The sequence below is a fragment of the Corvus kubaryi genome, unplaced genomic scaffold (genome assembly GCF_017639235.1).
Source record: "Corvus kubaryi isolate FWS band 111438036 unplaced genomic scaffold, C.kubaryi_AGA036_p1.0 37302, whole genome shotgun sequence".
NCBI classification, from domain to species: Eukaryota; Metazoa; Chordata; class Aves; order Passeriformes; family Corvidae; genus Corvus; species Corvus kubaryi.
This window is the reverse complement of record NW_024581095.1, coordinates 4,186,305-4,212,557: the sequence shown is the minus strand read 5'-3', so window position 1 is coordinate 4,212,557 and position 26,253 is coordinate 4,186,305. Positions and strand designations below refer to the sequence as shown.

Below are 26,253 nucleotides of genomic sequence, written 5' to 3'. Positions count from 1 at the left end.
AAAAAGTAAAAATGCTTTACAATTAAATAATTCGTACATATTTTTGGCTGTTCTATCTGTCTAGTCCAGAAGGACTACTACTAATTGCTACTTACTTGAGGCTCCTGCTCTTCCCCTTCAGGTTCTTTAAATAGTTCCTCAGCACCAAACTTTAAAATTGCTGACAACTCCTCCTTATTAAAAGGTGTTGAGCTGAAATAAATTATATTTCAGAAAAAACATTTTAACTTACTAACTTGGAAAAGTTCTTCATAATCATAGTCAATTTAGCTATCTTTTTACTGTTAAACTCTTCATATATTTGACATACATATTTAATATGAAAATAAAAATCTACAAAGACTTTGCATCTTATTTTTCGCCTTTTATTTACAAGTGAAATATTCTTAAGGGTAAGTTGGTATAGAAAAAACCACAAATGTACCTTGAAGGAGTAGAGCCTGTATGTAACACAGTTTTCCCTGTAGTGTCCATTCTCTGGATTACTAAATGATCTAACACCATCTTTTTCTTGGCTCGTTCAAGAATATCTTCTTCTACTGATCCTTTTGTGACTAGTCGATAAATATTAACCTATGTGTATTTAAAAAATAAAAGATTTTAGAAGCAGAAATCTCAGTCTTCATTACATAACTTCTGATTTATTAATGTGTTTCAAATATGAAATACTAGTTTAATCATATTACCACAGTCTTTACAGAAACGTTTTTAAAAACCCAAATAAACAGTCTTAGACCTTTCTTTATAAACTTCAGTAACATTGCACAAGCATTGCCACAGGAAATAATGTCATATTTCTAATTGTTACTGTATGTCTTCTGTAAGAAGGAAACAATCCTGTAGAGACCTAGAATATTTAAGCATGGAGGATATGCCTGATGTAGCAGTTGTTTTGTAGAATGACATCAGACCAATGAATGTAAGACTGACAAGTCCACAACTCTTCTCCCTCTCCCACCCAAATACCACAGCTGCCATATTATTTCTTCCTGTACGGAAACTTAGGAAAAAAGAAATGAGCATTAGTAACATTTCTGGACATATGCAGAAAGTATTCGTTATTCACAAAAATACATGAGAACTGAATGGTGCAGACAGAGAGTGGACAGCTGATGTACAGAACTGTCCTTCAGGGCTGGAGCTTAAACTGAGTGTGTTTACCTGCTTCTTCTGCCCAATTCTATGTGCTCTAGCCTGTGCTTGCAGATCGTTCTGTGGATTCCAGTCAGAATCAAATATAACCACAGTATCAGCAGATGCCAAGTTGATACCTAATCCTCCAGCTCTGGTAGACAGTAAAAAGCAGAAGTCCTGAAATCATAAAGTAAGAAATAGTTTTATATACAGTATTTGTAATATTCCTAAAGGAACCAGTATACTTTATGCACTATGTAGTACAGACTACAAAATCATATTACTACCAAATCCACAATTGCTCTATGTTTAAAGCTTCTTTAAGTATAAAGCAAATGCTGACTACCAATTTCTTTCACAAAGTTGCTGACTTCTCAACAGTTTAAAGGACGCAGTATCTTAGATGAGGATCACTGAGCAAGACATCCCAAAAAAAACCAGATTGGTCAAAAAAAAAGTACCAAAATCTTACTGTCAAGGCCTTCAATGTTACAAAAACCCTCTTCCACCCTCCCTGCCCCAAGCCCTGCAAGACTAAACAGTCATGTCAGAGCAGGGAAAGTACTTGAGCCTATATGGTGAAAAAAACCTGTAGACAATACAAAATTATTGAATCAGAGATAACTATGAAATACTGTAGAAGGAAACTGAGACATGCAAAAAAAACAACATATGAAATCTAAGCTAAAGTAAAACAGGTTAAAAAAACCCAAACAAACCAAATTTTCAGTAGTTACAGGAAACAGCAAACATTAGAATATGGAAAGAGTCCTGAGAATTGTGTGAAAGATTTCCAGGTAGCCCTTAGCTCAGTAATACAAAACTCTACAAAATCCCCTCCAAAATGTTACGAAATTTTAGGAAATAAAAGCTACAACTGAGAGCATTATTTTTCTTGCAGCACAAATGAAGAGTTTGCCTCAATTTTAGAAATGCACGGTTTAAACTCCTCTTCATCTCAAAAAATGTACAGTGTAACTGCTAAGATTTCAGAAAATGTCAACAATGTCCATGAAAGAAATCTGAAAGAGTTAGCTTTTGTATTCAACATGGAGTTCAGTCCTTCTCCCTCCACAAAGCAGAAACAAGCTCAGCAGCAACTAATAAATGCTATCTTCAAATACCAATTAAAAAACCAAACAAACTAAACCCCAAAACCAATGACCAACCAACCTCCCCTCCCCCAAATCTGCCAGTGGAGGACAAAGGATTTAAAGTGATCAAAGGTATGCAATGACCTGCACAATAGGAGTGCTAAATAAGGTACAAATATTCCAGTTCAGAATCTAAAGAATTGTAACAGATGGCTACATACTTACAGGTTGTTCACAAAGAATTGCTATAAATCAGTACTTTACTATTTCTTCCATGGCATGTAAACAGGTGGCAACAAATGAAGATAACAGAAATTGTATTTGAAACAAGTAAGACATGATCATTTGTGCAAGGATAGATGAAGTTAGTTCTGCCCATTGCCAAAGGACTTTCGGATGCTAACTGCTTAAATTCAGCACTCCTGTAAACATTATTAAATTCTACAGAGGAACAAAGCTGGGGTTAAAATTCTGCAGCATTTATAGAGCAATCAGCTACCATTTTCCTAACTTACATGTTTTCTACTTAAACCTTTTCTAAAAAAAAAAGGTTATATAAACCTTATACTCTAGGCAGTAGCAATGAGTTTCCAACCTTACTGATATATTCCTCACTTTTTTCAGCCCTTCTTTTTTGTGCAATGTCGTCTTGTACTTCTTGGGAAAAAATTAAAACAGACTCCTCAGGAAAAAAATACTGTACCTCTGATCCTTCTGCATTAAAATGATCCAGTGCTTGTTTCCTCAATTCCCCTTTTATTGATCCATCAAGTCTCTAAAGAGATTGAGAACTACAGTTAAAAAATAATTTTTATACTATATTCAAAATCAGAGCAACTTCAATTGTCAGCTGCTGAAACTGTTCTGTGAAGGGAAAAAAAAGTAAGTAAATAAACAGCTCACATAATTTTTAGTTCATCTGTTTTACTTCAAAATAACATTCATCATAGAGCCAGTCCCCTTCTAGAAAAAGAATGCATTTTCTTCCACTTTTTTTTAATTGAAGGGGTAACAGTCACATAATCACGAACAAAGCTGAAAGGGACTGCTGAGGGTCAACTTGTCTAAATCCCCTACTCAGACAGGGACAACTAAAGCATGCTGCCCAAGGTCATGCCAAGGTAGCTTTTGGACCTCCACAAGAGACAAAATTCCATAACCTCTGGACAACCTGTTCCAGTGCTCTGACACCCTCACAGCAAAGAAAAGATTTTCTTAATATTCAAGATCAAAGCTTCTTAGCTGCTATTACCAGCAAGTTTCTTACCTGAAATGGGAATTGGCGATATTTCAGATATTCTGCCAGGATGTCCAGCATCCTTACCATCTGTGAGAAAATCAGGACTCTGTTGCCACGTTCTCGCAGACGAATCAGTAGCTTGTCAAGAAGGATTAGTTTCCCACTGCTACGTATTAAATGCTGCAAAAACCAAGAAATGTATATTGCAAAGTAAATTAATCTCAACACCAATACACACTGGGGTATGTTGGACATTCATCTGAAGTTTGTTTTTCTTTCTGTTATTGTGGGCAGAAAAATAAAAGCCAAATTCTGACATTTCTGAAGAATTTTACAGTTTAAAACATCCATACAATAATATGTAATTAAAACTGGGCATATTTATTTAGTCAATTCTCTGTCAATTACTCAGTTCCAATTAAGAATCAAAAAATACTTGACTGTAAAAACCCACGATGCACATTTTGTGGAAAACCTCATTTTCCTTAATACACTTCAATAAGAACTAATGAATTGCCAAAGCTCTATAAAATTCCGTGAAAACTACAGATGTTTAACTTCTCTTTTTTTTTTTAATAAAAAGTGACATTACCTGTAAGGCCTCCTGTTTATTATAGAATTCATTATCATCTGGTGGTTTAATGAGGTAGCAATGGTTGCAACACTTCTTGAGTTCCATCATGATATTCAAAAAGCCTGAAGTACTGCCTTTTGAACCTTTGCTAAGGGCTTTATAATTCCTGGTTAAAATCCACCTATGAAATAAAATGTACAATATTAGTAACTTCTAACCATATGTGGAAGCAAGACAGATGCAAGCTCCCAAAATGAACAAGCTAAAAAGTAAACGTATCTCCCAAAAGTATATATAAATACACCAAACAAAAGAAACTACATGAACAGACATTAGACCACCGTAATTCCTGAGCCCTTACTTCATAGAATTTTATTGCTGAGAAACCCTATAGAAGCCTCAACTTCTATACAGTACAGAAACCACTGTAATTCAGTAAATTGTATGTAGACATATCACTAAAACAGCAGAATACACAAAGAGTTGGTACATACTTGTAGTATTGCTTCTGCAATGCGCTCATTTCCATCCTCAGAATTTGCTCCACTTTAGCAGGTAAAGACTTTTCTACATCTTTTTTAACTCTTCTCAGCAGAAATGGTTCAAGTTCTTTGTGAAGACTTGCATAACCATACTCTCTCCCTTTGCCATGCTCCTCCTCAAAATCTTCCCATGAGGAAAACCTTCAACATAATAAAATATGAGTGCAAAATAGTGACATACTGTGAGTGACCTGACGAAGCAAAATTCAGGAAGAAAGGTAACACAGACACAGAACATGTATAAATATACCACAAAACCACATAAACATTCAGATTTCTTCCCCACTGCCTTCTGTTTAATCCAGTTTCTGAACTTTCATCCCCCAAGAAATCCCAGATATTGTGCCTGTAAACAAAAGAATGGAATTTTCCAAAAATGTCTACAGAATGAAAACTTTCGATTCCACCATGGAAATGCAATGATTTCTTTTTCTGCAAGGACACTTGTCTAGATGGTTGCAGAAAATTCCATTATTATATTCTGTCAAGACAGCATAAAAAGCCAGCTCCAGGTCTAGAGGGTGTGCAAGAGAACAAGAATCTATTTAAAATACGTCCTGCAGCTTGTATGGTCTAGTTGACATGTAGCAATCGTCTGGACTAACAGAGTTGGAGAACAGACTTTATGATCAAACAAAAGAATAATGGCTGCCCAACCTCAGTGGCTTTTCTTGTAATGCTCTGAGGAAGTCAGTATAATCCATAGCTCAAACTAAATAGAGCTATGGTGCTTAGCACTTACAAGATGTATGACAGGAACACATGCTTTCACACATGAGCTCTAGTTTACCTTAGGTTTAAACAAGTCAGTACAAAATCAAGTCAACACATATTTTACCATATGCAAAACATACAGGAAAACCGGCTATCTAATTGAATTACAGGATATTTGGCATCTTGACACAAATTTGTTTTTATTAGTAGTACTAACACAAGAAAGATTCCATTCTTCTTCCCCCAGAGCAAATCTATATGGCTTTCCTCTTAAACTAAGATGAAGCCTTTTTTCCAGGTTCTGACCTATACATCAATCCATCATTTTTATGCACTGCTAAAATGGGAAAAGGTGACAACTTCTACCAGCATTACTTACCTAACACAGCATGAAAAGATATAGGCATTTACTTTATATAGGATATTTAAGCTATCTTTCAGTACAATTCCCTACTTCTACTGATTCTCACATCACTACACTACTTTGCTATAACAAACTTGACAAAAAACTCTTTCTTACTTTTCTGGCATGATGAAGTGCAATAAAGACCAAAGCTCTTTGAGGGAGTTTTGCAGAGGGGTTCCAGTAATAAGAAGACGATGGTTAGACTTGAAGTCTATTAGAGTTTTGTACAGAAGAGAGTCATCATTTTTTAAACGATGAGCTTCATCAACTCCTATGAATGCCCAATTCAGGCTACCAAGGAATGACTTAAAAGAAATGGAGAAGGGGGGAAACATTATTCAAATAAACACATTACATAATTTCCCACATTATACAATCAAGCTATAAACCCAATAATTTCTTGGTGTACTGTAATAAAATAACAGCTATATGTTTTTAGTACTAATTAAGGCTTTTACATTTGCCAGGTTCAATGAAAAGCTGTGTAGTCATCCCAAGAAAGCATAAATTAAATTTATTATTTAAAAAGATGCCCAGAAGTCTGACCCACATGAAGTAAACAAAGTCAAAATGTTCTGCTTCTTGAATATCTGTATCAATTTCCACATGCTGTTAGGATTAACAATAACTCTGTGTGCTATCACGACAGAGACTGTATTAATACATGTAAACATACTACTGTATGCACAGTATCACAGAAAAACTATAGGGATTTCCTAGTTTTGTATCATATCTGGGGCTAAGGATCGGGTTCTGTTTAAGTTCCGTGATGGTGGTCTGCAAAGAAGTAGAGCATGAAGTTGGGAGAAGATCATTACAGTAATGAGAATTTCAAGCAAACTAAGAAGAAAAAAACTAAGAACAAAATTGTTACCCACCTCACAAAATGGGAAAAGGCTGAAAGCTTCACCACATATACATAAAATCCAGAAGTGCTTAAAGTAAGAAAAGCCCCCACAAGAAACAAAAACCAAAACACCAAACTATACACTGTCGTACTTTCAAAAGCAAAAACTATCAGACTTGCCATAAATTTAATGGGCCATAAACCAAATACATGCAAGTCTAAAGAGAATTCTATATTGGGGAAATTATTTTTGTCTCCCCACAGAAGTGCAATTACCTTATCCTTTAACAAAATTTCATATGTTGTTAAGAGTATGTTAAATTTCAATCGTTTTGTCTGTGGATGCATCCATTCGTGAGTTCTTATCTACGAAAAGAAACAAGTAAACTGTGAGCTGCAGAAAAAAGGTCTTTCTGACTGGAATCAATTCAAGTACTGCAATAATGTAGATATTTAATAGCATAAAGTAATATGATTAACAAAACAGAGGGACAACACACACATATGTAACATTTTATACACATATATATATGCACACATACCTTTACACACTATATATATATATATACACATACATAACATACAAGAACTTTTTACTTTAATGGGTAAGATTACTAACATTAAGAAAACAAACCGACAACCTTTCAGGAAATAAACTAAGATCATGACTGGCTTTCTTACATACTTATTTTCACTATATCCACCTAAGTAATCGCATGGCAGAAGATAATTGATTTTCAAATGCAAGACAACATTTTTAATTCTCTTCACTATTAAGCAGAAAGGCAATCTCTCACACACATTCACGTGACATCAAAATCTAAGCTTTCAATTCACATTTTAAGGACATAGGTCTTCAACAAATATTTGCTCAGTCCCAACCAAAATATTTGAGATACGCAGATGATAAGAATATGAAGTGAGTCTTGTTTATGTACAAGACTTCCAATGACAAGGAGAAATACTCACCATATTTCTGCTAGTTATGTCTCCTAAGTAAACTACAGCATTCATCTGAGGAGCCCAGGTTTGAATCTCCCTTTGCCAAGATGTCAATGTAGAAAGTGGCACAACCAACAAGAAAGGCCCATATAACTGATGCTCGTGAAACAGATAGTTCAGAAAAGAAATAGTTTGTATTGTTTTACCCAGACCCATTTCATCTGCAAGAATACAGCTATTGCCCCTAAAAAAAAAAAAGAAACAAAACTATTTAGGGGAGGTGTGGAGATGGGGAAAGTAGTTTGGATAAGAAGAAATTATTATCTTTTGACCACAAAACCCACTCATAAAAGTTTTCAAGATTTTGCCACTACATATTTTGAATAAATTTATTTACACGGTTTTTCCATAAAAAAGACTTCCCACCCGTACTATCCCCTTAAATTAACAAAAAGGTTGCAAGTAGACCTCCTGAGTCTAATTTAAAAAGTTTAATACTAATGTTGACATTCCAGAAATGTTTGGGTTTTCTGGTTTTACTGTTTTAGGTTTGTTGGCTGTTTTAAAAATACAACTTATTCCACTGAAACTAAAAGCAAAGTAACGACACAGCTGTTTTTTGTTGAGAATGGCCATGTAATGATAATTTTGGTACTACTTACAGCAAAACCAGTCCCTTCAGACCTCTACTTTGAGTTTACAGTATGAAAGTCTCCAAAAATAAAAAACCAAACCACCAAACAGAAAAAAGCATTTCAGTACTTTACAAATGCTTGCAATTTACAAACAAACAAATTTGAGACTATACTTACTTGCACCATGAGTGAGCAAGCCAGTTCAACCCATTTAACTGATAATCTCTTAATTCTAGAGTTTCATGTCCTCCAATGTAAGGTGGTTGCTTCTTTAGTGCAACAAACCGTGGCCTTTGTTTTAGAACCTGTGAAAAGGAAACTGATCATCAGTCAATGATTGAAGTGTAACTGACTGAAGTTGGCAAAAAATCTTCCTGTAGAAAAAGTAACAGGAGGTATTTACTAGGTCATCAACTCTAGTTTTTATCCATCAATGTAATCTAGGCCATACAAAAACACCAAGTAATTTGCAAGTAGAAACCAGTTTGATTTCTAATCTAAATGTCCCAACATGAGTGATATTAACTCACTCAAAGTTTTCTTTTAATATAAACTACATTAGTAAACAAACCCATTTCTGAATGCTAGTAAAAATGCAGGGGACTGGCATCTACAAAAACCTACTGTCAGTAGTGCTATTGTCCATACATCCTACTATGTATCATTATTGCTGTTCTGAAAAAGCTTCCAAAAAATACATAGCATGTATTTGATATCTGGATTTAAAAAAAAAAAAAAAAAAAAAAAAAATCACATTTTTACTACTGCAACTGATGTGGTGGCATGAACTTGGCCACCAGCCAAGCTGCCACCCAACTGCTTACTCACTTCCCACCCCAGAGGGACGAGAGAAATGAAAAGGCAAGAGTGAGAAAAAAATTGTGGGTCAAAATAACGAGTCTACTGCGTGAAGGAAAAACACCTACCCAATCAAAACAAAAAAACACATAGGAAAAAAACCTCACAAGTGACAGAATGTGAGTCACACATTAATTCACCAGTAGACTGATGACCAGCAAATCTCCATGCAACAAGCAGCCCCTGCTCAGCCCATGCAATTTATTGTTGAGTAAAACATTAAATGGCACCAAGCACCTCTTTGGCCAGTTGGGGTCAGCTGTTAACTGGTGTGTTCCCTCCCATCCCCATGGTGGGGATGACACAACAGGACACAGAGAAGGCCTTGACATTGTGCAAGTGCTGTTCAGCAACAGCCAGTATGTGTTACCAAAACCATTTAGGTCACAAATCTAAACCACAGACTGTAGAGGCTATTATAAAGAAAATTAACCCTATCCCAGTCAGATCCAGTACAACTGATTATAAATCCACTGCAAATTACATACTCACCTTGCAGTCTTTAAATGGAGTGGTCTTGGATTGATTTCTGCTGAAGTACTCATCAATGCGTGCCTGAAACTTTTTGGCAATGAGAGCTCCATCTTCCCAGCTACATTCAGAGTAAGGCAGACCCTGCCACTTACAATAGTAGTCCGGATAACCAGCAGCTGATTTCTGATTTGAATGAGCTGTAAAAATGCACCAGAGGTCTGATCAGCATTTTACTTCTGTACCGTATGAAAACATTCATTTGAGGTAATAATACAACAGAAGCTAGAACCATACAGCCAGTCTGACAGCTCTTCTCTTTACCTGAAGATTTGTTTTGGATTAAAAAGTTTGTGATATCAACATTTTACATTTCTTAACTACAAATACAAGAGCACTGAGAACATACAGAATTCCTGACATAGATTTCTGTCCCCAAGTTTGTAACATACCTATTATTCTTTCCACTATCTGATATTGTTTATGTAGATCATCTGTAAGCTCCTGCTGGCAGTTGTAATATTCCACATCTTCTGGAGAAGCGTTTTTCAGCCTGGAGTGGGAATTAATTTACAACACTTATTACACCATATAGTTCTAAAACTAAGAAAATTCAGCAACTCTATAGCTCTGAATGTAATCATCCCAGGAATCTTGCCTGGAAAGCTTTTCTGAAGGAACAACTTAAAAAATCTCACTACAAAGTGGTTGGCCTAAGTGCCTCACCATTAATGACTGAGAATACTTATTGCAGAAAGTAAGTATTCTGCATTAGTGGCTTGACTAGTACAACTGGTAGCTGTCGTAGCTGTGTCTCTGGATAAGCAGTACACTTTACAGTTTATTTTCATGAAATAGTATTCAGGGTGGTCCACTCTGTAACAGTCCATCTTATGATTAGTTGCTAAAAATCCCACCAGCATTCATTGATTATATTAAACATACTAATAAAACTGGATACCAAAAAGGCGACTTTAAAATACATGTATTTCTTCATGTTTTTATTCCCAGGCTTTGACCTCAGGTTTCAGCCAAGAAAACTGAATTCTTCAAAATAACCTGAAATGGCTAATGCACCAAGAAAACACTGATCCTTGTAACAATTCCTGAAGAACTCCAATCGAAGTATAACAGAAAAATTACTAAAAGGTACAATTTATTATTCATTTTTAAACACTACCCATCTTGTTAAAACTCCATTTATAACACACATGCACACATCAGATTCAGAGGATTATGTTACAAAAACATGTTAAAGGGACTTTGACTTTCAAAGTTTTTGTCTTCCCATTGCACAGACACTCAAAGTTATGTCCTCAAAACCAGGTAACAAGTCTCAGAAACACAACAGAACACCTAGAGTGTTTCAAAATAAGTATCATAAAAATAAAAAAATTCACCATCGTTTCGTTTCCTGATCCTTTTTCTTATAATTGTCCAGTTTCTTCATTCCTTTAACATTTTGTTGCTTCAGTGTTTCCTCAGTTTCCCAAGTGTTATGGATGTGCGACCAACCTTTCCATTTAATAAGATACTGTATTTCTCCCGGCTCCTTTGATTTTTCAAACCCAACATTTGGGTCACCATCTGCCTCAACTGCATAGATTGTGGTTGCAGCACCTGTGGCTGAGAAAGAAACCACACCATATGACTTGAGTAAGTGTGCATTGTCAGAAGTTAACCAGTTAGAAATGTAGTAGAAAAAGTAATTGGTGGTGATTTTAGATGAGTATATACTTGACTAGTGTCTACTGCACTCAAGTCATTACTATCATTTGAAAAATTATGATGTAGATATGTTAACACATGCACAAGTCGTCAAGAGAATAAACAAAGCAACCAAAACTTCTACATCTAACCTGCAATATCTTATCCTTTCTCATAAGAACTTTATTATTTTTATATTATTACTAGTATTCCTGGTTTTTAAAGAAGTCACTAGGGAATGCTCCACTGCTTGTCATCTTCTGTTACACTATTCTTATCTCTGAGCATATAAAATTATGCCATCTGATGTTACATCTGGTCAGCCTCAAGACATGAAAAAACCTACTAACAGAGACACTATAAACCTCCTTCTTCCTAAACAAGTTTGTTACTTTTCCTGCCTCTGTTATCTTATCAGGTAAAAATTATTAAATACAGATTAAGTACAGACTGTATTGTAGCTGCAGCACACTAGCAGCAGGAAATAGGCTCACTTTGGTGAGAACAGGTTACAGAACCACAGAATATTCAGAGCTGGGAGGGACCCACAAGCATCACGGAGTCCAACTCTTAAGCCCCTATGGGGATCAAACCAATAACCCTGGCATTATTAGCACCCAGCTCTAACCAAGTGAGCTAATCTCAGTGGTGTTGATAAGAAAATGAGCCCACCAAGCTGCTGGAGCGGACAAAGTCACAGAGAGGCAACATCAAAAAGCATCACAAGCAGCAACATCATCTGGGCAGGAAGAATGAAAGAAGCTTAGTTCCTAAGGCTTTCACCACAGCAGTAACACCACACATTGGAGCAGGATATGGGATAGCATGGGATAGCATGGGACAGGGAATTTGAGAGAAAGAAGAGTACAAGTTCTGAGAGGGGTCCATAACTTCAGACGCTAGGTGTAACTAGTAGAGAAAGGCAGCCCTGAAGTGCAAAGGGCTCAGAGTTTGGGTGGGGTTTTTTCATGTGTTTGTTTTTATAATTAAGAGTCAAAGTATGGGAGAACTGGTTACTTGGGACAAGGAGAAGGCTGAGGTACTCAACCGTTTTGCCTCAGTCTTCACAATCAAGTGACCCAGCCACACCAGAGGAGGCAAACCAGGGAGGGAATGAGAGAAGGAAGAATCATCCACTCTAGGAAAAGATCAGGTTTGAGACCAATTAAGGCAACTGAAGGTGCACAAATCCAGGGAACCAGATCAGATACATCCACAGGACCTGAGGGAACTGGCAGAGGAAATAGCTAAGCATTAAGTAACTACCATAATTTTTGAGGTCATGGTGGTCCGGGGAAGTTCGCACTAACTGGAAAAGGAGAAACATAAACCTCATTTTTGAAAAGGCTGGGGCCCCTACCATAAAAAGGATGTGGGCTTGCTGGAGCACATCCAGAGGAGGCCATCAAGATGGTAAGAGGGCTGGAACACCTATGCTATGAAAACAGGCTGAGAGTTGGGGCTGTTATGCCAGGAGAAAAGAAGACTCTGGGGAGATCTTATAGCACCTTCTAGTACCTAAAGAAGGCTGTAAGAAGGCTGGAAAGGGACTTCAGACAAGGGCATTTAATAGTACGACAAAGGGTATTCGCTTTAAAATGAAGCAGAGTAGGTTTAGATTAGGTATTAGGAAGAATTCTTTGCTATGACGGGTGTGAGGCACCATAACTGGCTGCCCAGTTACATACAGAGAAGCTGTTGATACGCCATGCCTGGAAGTGTTCAAGGCCATATTGAATGGGTCTTCAACCAAACTGATGTAGTGGAGTGTGTACCTGCCAGTGGCAGGCAAGTTGGAATTAGGTGATCTTTAAGGTCCCTTCCAACCAAAACCATTCTATGAGTCTATGATCTTAACTTGCAGACTCAAATACAAAGCAGAACTGCTAAATACCATCGCAATTTTAGGTGCATTTTTTGTAGCCATTCCACACATTGTTCTGTATTTGTACTGAAGTAACTGAAATCATGGTTTCAGTGGTTCAGCCTTGCCAACACCATCTTTCACTGTTCAGACCACTAGTCTAGTCTACCTTCTCTGCTTCACTGTATATAATTTATACTGATCAAGTATCACTGAACTGTCCAAACAGTGTCATAACAATATGGTGCGCATTTATGCAATACAGAGTTATCTTCCACCTGATATTTATTTTCTACTTAGGTATGCAATTTTTCTGTATTTTACTCTGCAATACTTAGATGGGAATAGGAATGAATGAGAGGTGAAACAGTATGACTTCTTTGTAACTTTAAAACTAGTGCTCTTCAACCTATAGCTGGGAATATGCATTGAAGTTGCACCATGAACTTAAAAAGAATCTTAAAAAACACTTTAAAAAAATACCTCCTTTACGGCCAACTCGACTATCCATAAATTTTTCTATAGTTTCAAATTCATCTTCTTCAGGTTGTGGAACATCTTCTCCACAAACTTCTAGCAAATCATCAGAATCTGTCTTGGTTTCTTCAGCTTCTTTGTAACTAATATTGACTGTTGCCTGGCGACGAGATCCCCTCTTATCATAATCATCATCATCCTCCTCCTCCTCATCATCCTCTGATGAATCAAGTTGCCTCTTTTTTGGTCCTGCACTCTTTTTCCCACTTTTTGGCTTAATTCTTGAAGGCAATAAGATATGGGACAACAATGATGTTTCAACAAGGACAACAATAAAAATCTTCTGCATTGCTTTCTGAATACATGTATTTAATGAATGTTCAATTGCTCTGCTTTCTTTTAAAGCAGACAGGAAAACGTATTCACTAGAAAGCATTAATATATTATCATGTATGTTTAAAAATAAAAGTACTTTTTTTTTCTCAAAAAGTATTATTGTTTTCAGTCACATGTATAGTAGTAGCAAATACTCAATTGCTTTTTAGAGATAGTACTAGAGCATTCAAATGCCCAGCTTCTTACCTGCTTGAAGGCTTCCGGCTTTTGGCCTTGTTTTTTGGCTCATAGTCAGATTCACTCTCTTCACAGCTGCTTTTCTCCCGTTCTTCCTCTGATTCAGAATCAGAACCAGTTCCCGATACTGACCCTGATCCCGACATTTGCCAGTCCTCACTGTACATATTGAAAGACAAACCAGTAATTTCATGTTGTTGCATTTTTAAGAACAGTTATTCATCCATGGGGGATCTGCTGTAATTTCAAGACTCTTCACAGAAATAAAATCTTGTAACAGTTATTTCAGTCGATGAGACAGAAAACTGTCATCAGTGAATACTAGGTAAGTAAAAAAATGCCCAATTGCATCAAAGGGATTTGGACTATGTTTTCCGTTCTCAAGAGGTAGATTTAAAATCTAAAACAAAAACAAAAATCTAGATTTCTATATAAATTTCAGCTTGAAGAAATGAGTTAACGTGACATTAAGAAAACAAAGCACTTAGCAAGTCTACCCGGAAAGACACATATTCATCAGAACTTAGGCATGTTCAAATCATGAAGCCCTATCATGCTGTATTCTGGAGAGCCCTGTATTGTCTAATGCCTACAGTCTCTGTGCCCCATGTGAAGAATCAGCAACTTTACATGAGAATTGAAAAATACTAGAGGCAGATTTGAGAAACATGGAAAAACATTAATTTCAGCAACTGGTGAGTGGCACTGGCTCCCAAAAGCTCCCACTAAACTCACATCAGCCAGGCAAGGTACTATGAGTACTTGTGACTGAGTAGCAGGATCTCCTTGTTTCTGCTTAACTGGTATTTTTTACTTCATGACAGGAAAGACTATGTACAGTACCTTGATTCAAACTCTGACTTTATACAGGAAAATTCAATCTTAATAGCTTAATTAATATCAATATCAAAACTATACTAACTTTTAAGCATGCCCAAGGAAAGGAAAAAAGAAAACAAAAGCAACCCCACAAAAATCCAAATGAAAAGCCATGTGCATTAACTAAGGGATTTCAACTTGAATTTGCTGTGAGACAACCTACTTAAGTCGTTTTCCCATCTCCACAAGAATTTTTAGGGAGGGCTTCCAGCTCAAAAGTAAACTGCAACAAAGTATTTTAGAAATAAAAGCAGTGATGAATGTTTTCAAACAACATTGCAGACTTGTTTGCTGAGAAACTAGTATGATAGAGATGTTCATTTGGGAGTTTATTTTAAAAATTACAAAACTGGAAATGAAAGATCAAGACAAATTAAAAAGATAACTTAAGCATTTCAAGAGTGAGGAAATCAAGCATAAGTTATGAGCATCTGTCTCTATGATAAAAAATGTGTACTATTACTTAGGAAAATATCTTACTCTTTATGCTTTTTCTTCTTGGTTTCACTGGATGAGTCATCTGCTGAATCTTCACTACTTGAGGAGTCCTGCAGGTGAAGGAAATAAACCAAACCCAATTCATTACTACAAAAAGAATTAAGTACTTCTAGCAAGTAGATTTTGAAAAGATACATCAGCTTCTACTTTCAAATTGGAGGCATATTATTTATGTTTCACCTTCTTCATGCCTCGCAGTTTAGCTGTTAGAAGACTGCTATTGTTTTTCTCTTTATCCATCTATGAATACATTGTGCCAATACCACCCTGGAGAACACCACATGAAATCCCCATCTAAAAAAATTATTATTGTGCCTACATAAAAAGTCATGGTGTAAGCTGCTCCACATTAACCGAGATGATGGCTCTGTAAAAATCCTAATGAAATCTCCTACCCTCAAGAGCTTTTTCACCTTCTATATTTGTTCACATCAAAATAACAGTTTAAGAAAATTCTGAGAATAGCATGTTCCCTCTTTATTTATAATAGCAGAAAAAACAAGAACCCTCTTAATGTTAAGATTTTCTTAAGGCCAATCTCATTGTCTTAAACTTAGATTTAGAATAACTTTTATCCTAAGAAGTATCTTTCTGGAAGAGAGTGCTTAACAGCTGTAAATTACTATTTTAATGATAGGTGATTAAGTTTTCTGTTTAGAAGATGAGCTGCTGAATCAGACAAAAACAGAAATCCAACCAAATGAGTGTGACTACATGGCAAAGTCTTTGTAATACAAGACAAAAAGACTGCTTTACATATGAATTCCATTCCAGAGTTCCGACTAGTGTTCTTAGAAGATGTTCCTACTGCAAAAAGTCAGCATTTCTGTAGCCTATGATTTCGGTTTTGAAATAGCTGGAATACAAGCCTCATTCTTAAAATACAATTCTTTTGTAGTAACTATTTTAAGACTTGTAAAAATTAGTTTTCTACTTCATATGGAATTTCTGAAAACCATAGCAGACACCTTATACAAAAACATACTGAAAAAAAAATTTTAGCGTTTTTATCTCTCTTTACAAAACTCAAGAAGTCAAAAATACAATGTACATCAGTACCGTGTGGCCTGAAAATTTTGTCCAGACAACACAGGATAGCTACCTAAAACCAGCACAGAATCAAGACCGCTATAATTTTGGGACAACTCACTTGAAAACAAATAACCAGAGATAGCTTTATGTTTGCTTACAAAAATGTCAGTTATTTGAATGTTAATTTTATAGACTAACCTCAGACTTCTGTGCACACTAAGAAAATACAAATTTGCTCTATGTAATTTTATTTTAACGGGTAAAAGAATGAGACAGGCATGTGTACATTTTAAAAATCTAAGTTACATTAATCACCTCTTCTGAAACACTGTCTGATGAGGCTGCCTTTTGTTGTTGTTGCTGCTTCTTGAGCACTGCTGATCTTTGCACAGCAAGTATACTTGGACTAGACTTCCAAAACTAAACAGGAATAGAGATGCAAGAGCCAGTTAAACATACTGAAAGTCTCCAGTTTACCATATATTTACTTTTCCTAAGTAGCATCTTAATTTTATCAATTAAAAATTTCACTACAAAATACTGCATTAGGTAACAATATCAGTCAGCTTTTCAAAATAGTAAGATTTCTACAAAACAGGATGTTATATGCTAATCACCAGGATAACTACTGCAACATGTCTAACCCTGTTGTGTAGGTAATTGTTAAGGCAAAACTTTATAAAGTACATTTTAAAATTCACACAGATAAATTCTTTCAGATTGCTTGACTGCTATGATTTTGTTTCATACAGTAATACCTCAGTACATGAGAAAAAAATCTAATAGAGACTCCTTAACAGTCTTCAGTTCTTGGTGTAACTGATCTATAACTATCTTCATAAATATGATATACCACTCCATAAACATGGGAGAGTGCCGGTAGTTCTGGCCCACTGAACTGAAGAGATTTCTCAACATCACTTTTCCCTGCACTTAGCTGACTTATTGATAAAGAAACTGTATGTAAGCTTGAAATTTTTATACAATTATTTATTAATACAATGAAACCAAGCATTAGAGAAACAATGTAAAAACAGAATTCAGAAATAACATTTATGTGTGTCTTTGTCTTCTACAAGTTCCAGTAAATTAGTGCATGCTTCTGTATGATGAAATTTAGGTAGGCTTTTAACTCAAAACACTTACAAATCTCACTTGCCCAAAGTTTAAGGGAACAAAACACATGCTTTCACTAACCCAATCAAATTAAAATCTAATTAAGAACACTTCATTGCCTCCTTTTATTTTTTAAATGAACACTTCTCTTGAAAATTTCAAAAGATTTTTCTAGTATTTCCCTGCCACCCCCCACCAAAGGGTTCATTTATGTGTCTTGTTTACCTCAGATCCATCAACTTTTGGTGGTTTAGACTGAATTTGTTTCTTCTCTCTAGATGTGTCAGACTCTGATTCTGACTGAGTGCCTGACTCTGAACCAGAGTCAGAGTCACTGCTGCCTGACTGGCTGCTGCTTCCATCACTACTGCTTCCGGAGCTTGAACCAGATCCAGAAACTGATGCTGACCCAGAATCATCATCTGATCGGCTGCAATGACAAGTTAGTAGGATATTATACAACTGCAAAGGTAACAGGATTAAAAGAAAAAAAAGTCACCTTAACTTTACCGATAACTCAACTGTTAAAGTGAGACCAGACAAATGGGTAGTACACAAATGGAGCCAGTTGACTAAGTAAGTTGAGTTGAATAAAGCTAAAAATAAACAGGGAATAAGAATTCAAAGTGTAATTAGATAGTCTATGTGAAGCCAAAATAAAGATAAAGCAACCATTCCAATTAATACGGCAGAGTCACGCAGGGGAAATAAAAGTGGTGGAAATGCTTTGTACCCACACAAAACTGTTGAGTTTCACCCCCTCAAAATTCCTGCTTAGCTCCATCAAATGCCATATTAACTAATGGTTTAGTCTACCTCACAAAGACCTATCCAATATTGTTTTCAATCTTCATACATCAGTGGTACTCCCTAAAAAACAAAACAAAAAGCTACATAGACTGTGCTTTTCTGTTAAAAGAGCAGCACAAAATTTTCCCACGCAGACAACTCTGAATTTGTCAGAGGTGGTATGACTTGTGTCAAAGCACTTTCCTTGGCATACACTTGAGCCATGAAATTATTTCATCTGTATATTCATTTTACACCAGATTTAACACAATTAGAACACACATTAATTAAAGATACTTATTTTATGACCATTCAAAAACTTTACAGCATTTGTTTCTCTAAAACAACTTCACGAAGCAGATGAGTTTGAAACTTTAGTAAAATTCTTCATTAGATTAATACTATATTTCAAAGGTATCATGAGAAAGAAACACCACATAGCAAAATAATTTCAAATTATGTACACATTGACTGAAACATTTAAAAACCAGAGTAAACATGAAGCCAGAATTGCAAATGTTAAAGCCAAAATTCTATCAAAGCCCAGCTGATCCCTGCCAGCACAATATCTGGCTGACAGTTAGCTGGAGGTGAGGTGGGGGAGAGGGAATATTGATCATCTGCCCCAGAATATACTTAACTGACAATATTGTAAAACTGCAAAACAAAGCAAAATCACTCCTCTGCTTTTGCTGCCACCAACAAAACTCTGCCAGTGAAGAAGAAATGAAGCTATTCATAAACAGATCCCTGCAGAGGGTACCTCCATCAGCCATCTGCAACCAGCAATCGTGAAGTAAAGAGGGGCAAAGCGACCACAGTGAAGCTTCCTTGCTCTGAAGAGCAAGATGTGGAGAAACATGTTGCTGCTGTGTCCCCTGTACTTGCTGAGAGGAAAGCTGGGAAACTACAAGGCTGCTCTGAAATTTCCAATTTCTTTCTTTCATCAAAGTCTTACTGCAGGCATGATACTATAACACTAACCTCACTTGCCCATAAAGCAGGTTACAGAATATGACACTACAATGTATGACCAGCAGAAATTAACGGCACTCCATGATTGTCTTCTGAAGAGATTTTCATTTTAATACAGTTTTTGTACACAAACATTGCCTTACCTTAAATATTGGGTAGATCATACCTTTACAAAACAACCACATTTCTCAGCAAAGCAAAGTGCCATAAGTACATGTCAGGGGGACTACAGACAGCAGCACTAACTATAAAGAAGATATACAGAAGAAAACTCAGCATGGAGAGACATAAGTAAATACCAGCCAAAGTTCCAGTCATAAAAAGTTACCAAAAAAATGTAAATCCTACAGAACCTTGAAGGAGGGGAAAGGAATCCAGTACCTTCATGCAGGACAAGGCTTGCTCAAAGAGGACAATAATGACATGGATTATCAAATCAAAAATTTATGCAAAACACTAAGCCATATGGATGGCAATTAATTAATTAGCTTTCCATACAGCAGTAAAATAGTTCACACTATTTTAGACACTAATACACTAATACAGTGCTAACCATAGGTTCAATTGCATACAGAGACAGAGGCAACCAGAACAAAGTGCCTGTTTTCTAAGGTAGCATGGGGTAACTAACACTGGAATAAGACATCTTGGTCAACTTGCCAACGTAATGAGAAACATCTAAACAAGCTACAGAAGAGAATGGTGGAGAGATAACAGAAAAGATGAAAAAAAATTTAGTTTACTTAGATAATTAAGCAAGAATTACACTGATTAGACAGAATCATAGAATTACCAAAGTTGGAAGAGACCTTCAAGACCATCCAGTCTAACCATGAACTCAGCACTATCACTGTAACCCCTAAACCACAGCACCCAGCGCCAGATCCAAATGCCTCTTCGACATCTCCAGGGATAAACAATTGATGGGAAATTTTATGTTGTTTGATGTTCTTCACAAGAATTGAGTGTAAGTTCAAAACCAAAGGGACTGAAATAGGGAAAATATAAGTCTAGTGGATAATGCTATTTGCTGTAGAGTCGGATGCAAGAAAACCAGCCAGTGCCAAATCTTATTATTTACTAAGAGATCAGCTAACTATCATCTAAGGTCTCTGTTAAACAATAGCAACATGTCAACATGTGGATATTGATGTGGATCATACAGTATTCAAAAAAACCATACAGGCTCCTTATCTTGACAGCTAGCTCTCATCAAAGCTCTGACTCTCGTAATGAATTCTCAATAGGCTTGTGAGAAGGACCAGCGAAGTAAGAGCTATTCCATAACCCTTGTTTCTCAAAATAAATTGGCCTGATTTGGATGGAGAAGAGCAGCCTAATACAACTCAACTGCATCACAACTCACAGCAACACCTGACAAAGAGTAAAACTCTTAATTCAACCACATTACAAATAAATGCAAGACTACAAAACAAACCTACACACAGAAGTAAAAGGGATGGGGAGAGAAATTAATGAAATTACAAGAAGAAAAAACAAAGAATAAAGTCAACCACAACTGATTTAGAGCAGCCCTAATGACACCATCTATGAAGGACAATGTAGGATCCCCACCAGACTAACATATGGTATACAGAACAGAAAAAAACAGCTACATGAAATTCAAAGACTATAGCATCAATAATATCTTACTAAGCTTTCTTATCCCAGAGTGTTGAATCAGAACAAGGAAAGGGGAAAAGACTAACTGAGTAGCAGCAACCAATGTTACAACCAGGGAAACAGCAAGGACTTGCTGAAACATTTATCAAACCTTACTAATCTGTGTTAGTATACATACATGCATAAAAAGTTTGAAATTAACACATAGGAAACACTACAGGAGTTCAAACACACAAGGCTAGTCTATGTTGGGAAGAGCTTACTTCAACTATAATCATCCAAATTAATGCAGTTGTGTGAAACTTGTGTGAACTACAAGTTCTGCCTGTGCACCACATACTCCCAGACGTCTTCATGGAACTACAGTGCATATTAAAAAGATTAGGTAAGACTAACAAATAGGTCTTCATTTCTACTGAACAGCAAAAATCTTCACCGTTTACTTGCTACAGGACAGCCTCTGAGGGTTACCAAAGCAATGCTTCTTTCATCATGTACTTTCATACACTGTTTCAACCTGAAACAAACTCTACAAAGACAACACCGTGAGTCAGAAACCTAAAGCTCTTGTTTGCAAAGGAGGTAGAAAGTGGAGTTATAAATAAGCTCTGCATAAACATATGCAATAAAGACAAACTGCAGATCTTTAAGACAGTATAGACAAGCAGCACTGCATAGGATATAACACCTACAAATCCCCAATAGCTGTTAACAGTCCATACATCAAAGGACTTTCTTTCCTCTAGAGACATTTGAAGGATTTGAACCAACAGTAATAGTGATGGAGCACATAAGGCAAAAAACACACCCTCTAGTAAGAATTACAGGTTTAGGGCTCAGTTTTCAGTGTATTAAGTATTTTCAATATTGGAGAGAAAATATTTCTTTTTATCATTTAAGTCAAAGATCCAAAATAGAACATGTTTATGCCAAGATCAAAATATGATACACTTCTGGATGCATACTGTCCCCTTGCTTTTCCTGCACTTAAAAAAAAAGTATTTGTCTAGCACTTCCAATGATAATATTTTGTTTAACACAAAAGTTTAAAGAAAACATTCTTGTATCAACACAACAACAACAAAAAACCCTCTATTGTATAACAGGACTAGCTATCTATTCAAACAGAAATTGAATAGAATTTTTCAGCCTAAGAATTAGTTCTTAATTACCTCTAAAGCTCTGTGTCTACAAGGCAGACAGAAAGAATAGACTTGATTATCAACTGGGTTTTTTTTTGTTTCTAAACAGATCTCATGCAAAGCAGTCTTACAACAACATCAGACCCAACTAATGATCCACTTTGGATACAAAGGAGCACCTTACTTGTTTTTTACAAAATACCTGTAAGAAAGCAGCAGCAATGAAGTAAAAACACAGACCTATGTAACGTTTTCTAAAAATTAAGGAATCCAGCAAAATCCACCTTGGGACAAAGGGAGAAGAGTTACATAAAGAGGAAAATAAAAAACTACCTTTCCCCTCATAATAAATGTAAAAGTGAAATGTATCTGTGGCATTTTCTAGCCATGTCTCCTAAGCAATGTCCATACTGAAAAAATGGGGCAGTGAAAATGAAGTCTTACTGAAAACCCAATCTAGCAGCAGTTTTCCATTTCAACTTCTATTCAGCATAGATACTAGCAGTTTACTATATCATATCAATTTAACACACAGAGACCAACCATTTCTAGCCTCTGCAGACGTAACATCACTGGGACATTATCTGTACTTTTAATTTTTGTTTCACATGTAGTGCTGACCTAAACAAAATGTAACAATGAATCATTGCTTCATATTATCACATGAGCAGGACCCAGAGCGATCCTGCCTCAGGACTTAACTGAGAAACTCTCTTAAAGGCAGCCTTCCTAGTGATAAAGACAATCCATACTTCAAACTGATGTGAGGAACTCCAGTGTTTAACTAAAGGCTTTATCATTCTCTAAGGAGCCAGCCTTTTAGTTGCAGTATTTGCCCTAAGGTGTTCTTTGAAAGAGAAACAGCTTCCCCCTCTCCCAGCCTCACCACACTTCTTTGACAAGAAAAAACTGGCACATGAAGACAGTGGTTTTTAAAGAGGGGTGCACACAAACCATAAGGTGTGCAAAACAACTTGTGGGGGTATGTAAAGAGCATATTGGAACCACTATTTAGATTTATTTTTATCTAAAACAAACAAAACCAAAAAAACCCACCCAAATCCAAAGCCACAACAAAGTAACAACCCAGGAATTAAAAAAAAAAAAAAAAAATTAAAAAAGGAAAGAAAAAAGAAAACCCCAAACTACAAATTCAACTCTGCAAACATTCAAGTATTTAATGGTTTGACACTTGTAAACTCACTCAGCCCATATCTCTGATAGGCCTGTATCACATAAGGCAGTTGTGGGGCTCTGGGGGAAATAGTGCTCCACAGCCCAGATGGGTGACAGTGGTGCAATCACTCCATTCCTTCTGTGTGCAGGGAGACAGACTGCAGTTTGTCTCTGCCTGATTAGGTGGATTCATGGATAGCATTACTTATTTTTAACCAAACTAACCCTTACAGAATGGAGAAGCGGTTTAAAAAGAGTCTGTAAGGAAACAATGGACTGAAGGTACTGTGAGTGCATGTGAAAAGAAAATGGCAGCACTGACACTTCTACTATGGTACAAGCTCTTCATAAGCCACACTCCAAGGTAACAGACAATGACAATTTAATGACAATGACATCTGACATGAAGTTGGATTAAAGAAAATTTCAATTATCAAGACTATTCAAAATATTACTTACCAGTGTTAACAATTACTCTTACCCTAAATCTGTACTGCATGTTGAGATATTAGCCAATGGTAGCATGAAACCATCACAATTAACAAGACATCTGAATAGACCATCTAGAACACAAATATAAACCTTCATTTTTTCCAGCAATGTTTCAAGTAATGTAATAGTCAATCCTGTACTTTAAAGAATGTCCCTTAATTTAATGATAGATGTTTAGCAGCCTGCTCTGAGGTTATCTTACCTAAGATCAAGGGAAAAAAATCCACATGCCATCACAAAATTGAGATTTTGCTGCTTAAAAATAGCTAAAATAAATGCATGGAAAACTACAGTGACAAACTGAAGTGCATTTCTTTGTCAACAGAGTGTTGAAAGACACAGAGAAAACATTGCTGAAGATTTGAAGAAACAAGTATTAGAACAAATCACCCGTTGCAGGAGGTTTGCAGTATGGTTGAATGAAAGTACAGGTGCTTCTAACATATCCCAGCTTCAGGACTTTCAATAATGAAATACACAAGAAATTACTTTTCCTAAGTCACTAAAGGAAAAGCATTAGAGAAGTTATCTTATCAACAGTAAACCACTTCTTTAATTAAAAAAAAAAAAAAAAAGGTTTTATGAAAAAACTATGCAAATGTAACTAAGAACGTGTGGTTGCTTTGACTGGAATAAAAACCAGAGTCTAATAGGGGCGATGAGAGATTGCAGTACAAATTAAATTCATCCACTCCATCAACAAAAGGCAAGCTACTGCAGCAAAGAATCTAGAGCCAGAAGGACGCAGGAAGCCACTGATGTTCTTAATTGTACGAAAACAAGTCCATTAAATAGTAAAGTATTTACAATACTTTGTAACAAGATAGGAAATGAACATAAAAAAAAGTATTTATACCCTAAGAGGTTGAACTGCTAAGAAGCATTGTTGACCAGGAATATTAGTTTTTCGTGAGCTCTGAAGGTGTTTGTTTTAAAAAGAAGATGATTGCTTCAAACACACTGACCCTTTCTGTGGAAACAATTTGTTACCAATATACTGTATGCTACATAGCAGATATTTTTGAAAAAAATAAACAGACTTTATGTATTCCTTCCAAGCAAAAGTGACATTTTAACAATGAAAAAGCAGCAGTTTTTCAAAAGAAAATCATGCCATAGAGCCAGCATTTTTAAAACAGATGTTTGGAAAGGTTTCCATCATTATGTGATCTTATTACCAAAACCAGTGCACGTCACCTATAAAAGCTATTGTACCTATACACATTAAAAGCTGGGAGATAAAAATTTATAGCCTTTAAAAATAAATCTTTCAAGAAGTTTCAGTGGGTTTTGAACCCACTTACTAAAAACATAAAAACTGCAATCCCTTAAGACTAATATGCAAGAAATGATTGACAGGGTAGATGGGGATTTACTAGACGAAATTTAAGAAAAAACTTTGCATAATTACCTGATGGGACTGAAAAAACTATTACTATGACTTAGTGCAGTAAACAATGCTTCTTCCATCTGAAGCCATGTATCTTTGCTAGGTATCTTCTTCAGATGTGCTGGTCATTAAAATAAGGTACCAAAATAAACTTAATGAAGAACCATACCTTCAAACCACTGTATCACAAAATGTTAAACCAAGATTTTAATAAACAAGAATATTCTTAATATTTTTAAATGAGTGCTAAAAGGGATTTTTTACCGATAAAAACGTAACATTTTTGAATATTAAATCTTTATCTCATACATTGAAGTTTTCTATTTTATGTGTATGTTTTATGAGGTAGGTTTTAGTACAAATATTATTGTATGTATATACTTCATAAATGAACTATATATACATTAAAATGCATGCTTAAATATTGACAGGAGTGCACAAACAACTATTTTAGAGACCACTGCACTAAAGGATAAAAAAAAATCCTCCTTTATATCCTCCTTTCTCCTTAACCTAGACATACTAAGCAAGCCTTGGTTATTAAAAATGAACATAAAACTGTAATCCCTTTTGCAGAATTAACTGTGACCTGCTTCCATATGAGCAGTAATTCAGATTAAATCCTAGTATGCTAGATGCTAAACTTAAAGAGTAAATATGGAATTACTTAAGTAAAGGTATATACATTTACACACAGGCATTCAACGAGAGCATTTACATGTCACCTCCTTATAGTAAAGGAGGAACGCAGAAACAAGAAACATAGAACTGTAAAATTTCTCTTTAACTGCTCCTACCTTTGCTCTGAGTTACAGTAATATTTACACAATTCGAACAATGCTGGGAACAGTATGCACTGCCTCACTTTGAAAACACATTCAGCCCTCACCAATACATACACCTATGGGTGAAGGTATATAAAAATAACTTTTTCTGATGCTGATACTGCTGCGTTCTCCAATGTCCCCTATGGTGTCAGTACTATCCACAGACAGAAAAGACAGAGCTTTTCAAAACAGCCTCTGTTCTCATAAACACTCTTAAGTGCCTATGAAGATGTGGA

General features: G+C 35.9%; 1 protein-coding gene across 2 annotated transcripts in view; it reads right to left on the bottom strand.

Annotated features, from left to right (window-relative positions):
- Nucleotides 1–26,253, bottom strand: part of CHD1 (chromodomain helicase DNA binding protein 1) — a 55,642-nt gene that overhangs the window by 17,892 nt on the left and 11,497 nt on the right. For both annotated transcript variants that reach the window (XM_042028118.1, XM_042028119.1), the window contains exons 3-21: nt 17,829–18,033; nt 16,803–16,907; nt 15,438–15,505; nt 14,088–14,237; nt 13,512–13,786; nt 10,858–11,083; nt 9,910–10,010; nt 9,479–9,657; nt 8,306–8,433; nt 7,521–7,737; nt 6,828–6,917; nt 5,819–6,009; nt 4,537–4,725; nt 4,061–4,223; nt 3,496–3,648; nt 2,932–3,003; nt 1,162–1,311; nt 425–573; nt 96–192 (exon numbers count right to left, since the gene is read on the bottom strand). In XM_042028118.1, coding sequence (XP_041884052.1) covers nt 96–192; nt 425–573; nt 1,162–1,311; nt 2,932–3,003; nt 3,496–3,648; nt 4,061–4,223; nt 4,537–4,725; nt 5,819–6,009; nt 6,828–6,917; nt 7,521–7,737; nt 8,306–8,433; nt 9,479–9,657; nt 9,910–10,010; nt 10,858–11,083; nt 13,512–13,786; nt 14,088–14,237; nt 15,438–15,505; nt 16,803–16,907; nt 17,829–18,033 — 2,908 coding nt within the window. The remainder of the gene's footprint in view (nt 1–95; nt 193–424; nt 574–1,161; nt 1,312–2,931; nt 3,004–3,495; nt 3,649–4,060; nt 4,224–4,536; nt 4,726–5,818; nt 6,010–6,827; nt 6,918–7,520; nt 7,738–8,305; nt 8,434–9,478; nt 9,658–9,909; nt 10,011–10,857; nt 11,084–13,511; nt 13,787–14,087; nt 14,238–15,437; nt 15,506–16,802; nt 16,908–17,828; nt 18,034–26,253) is intronic.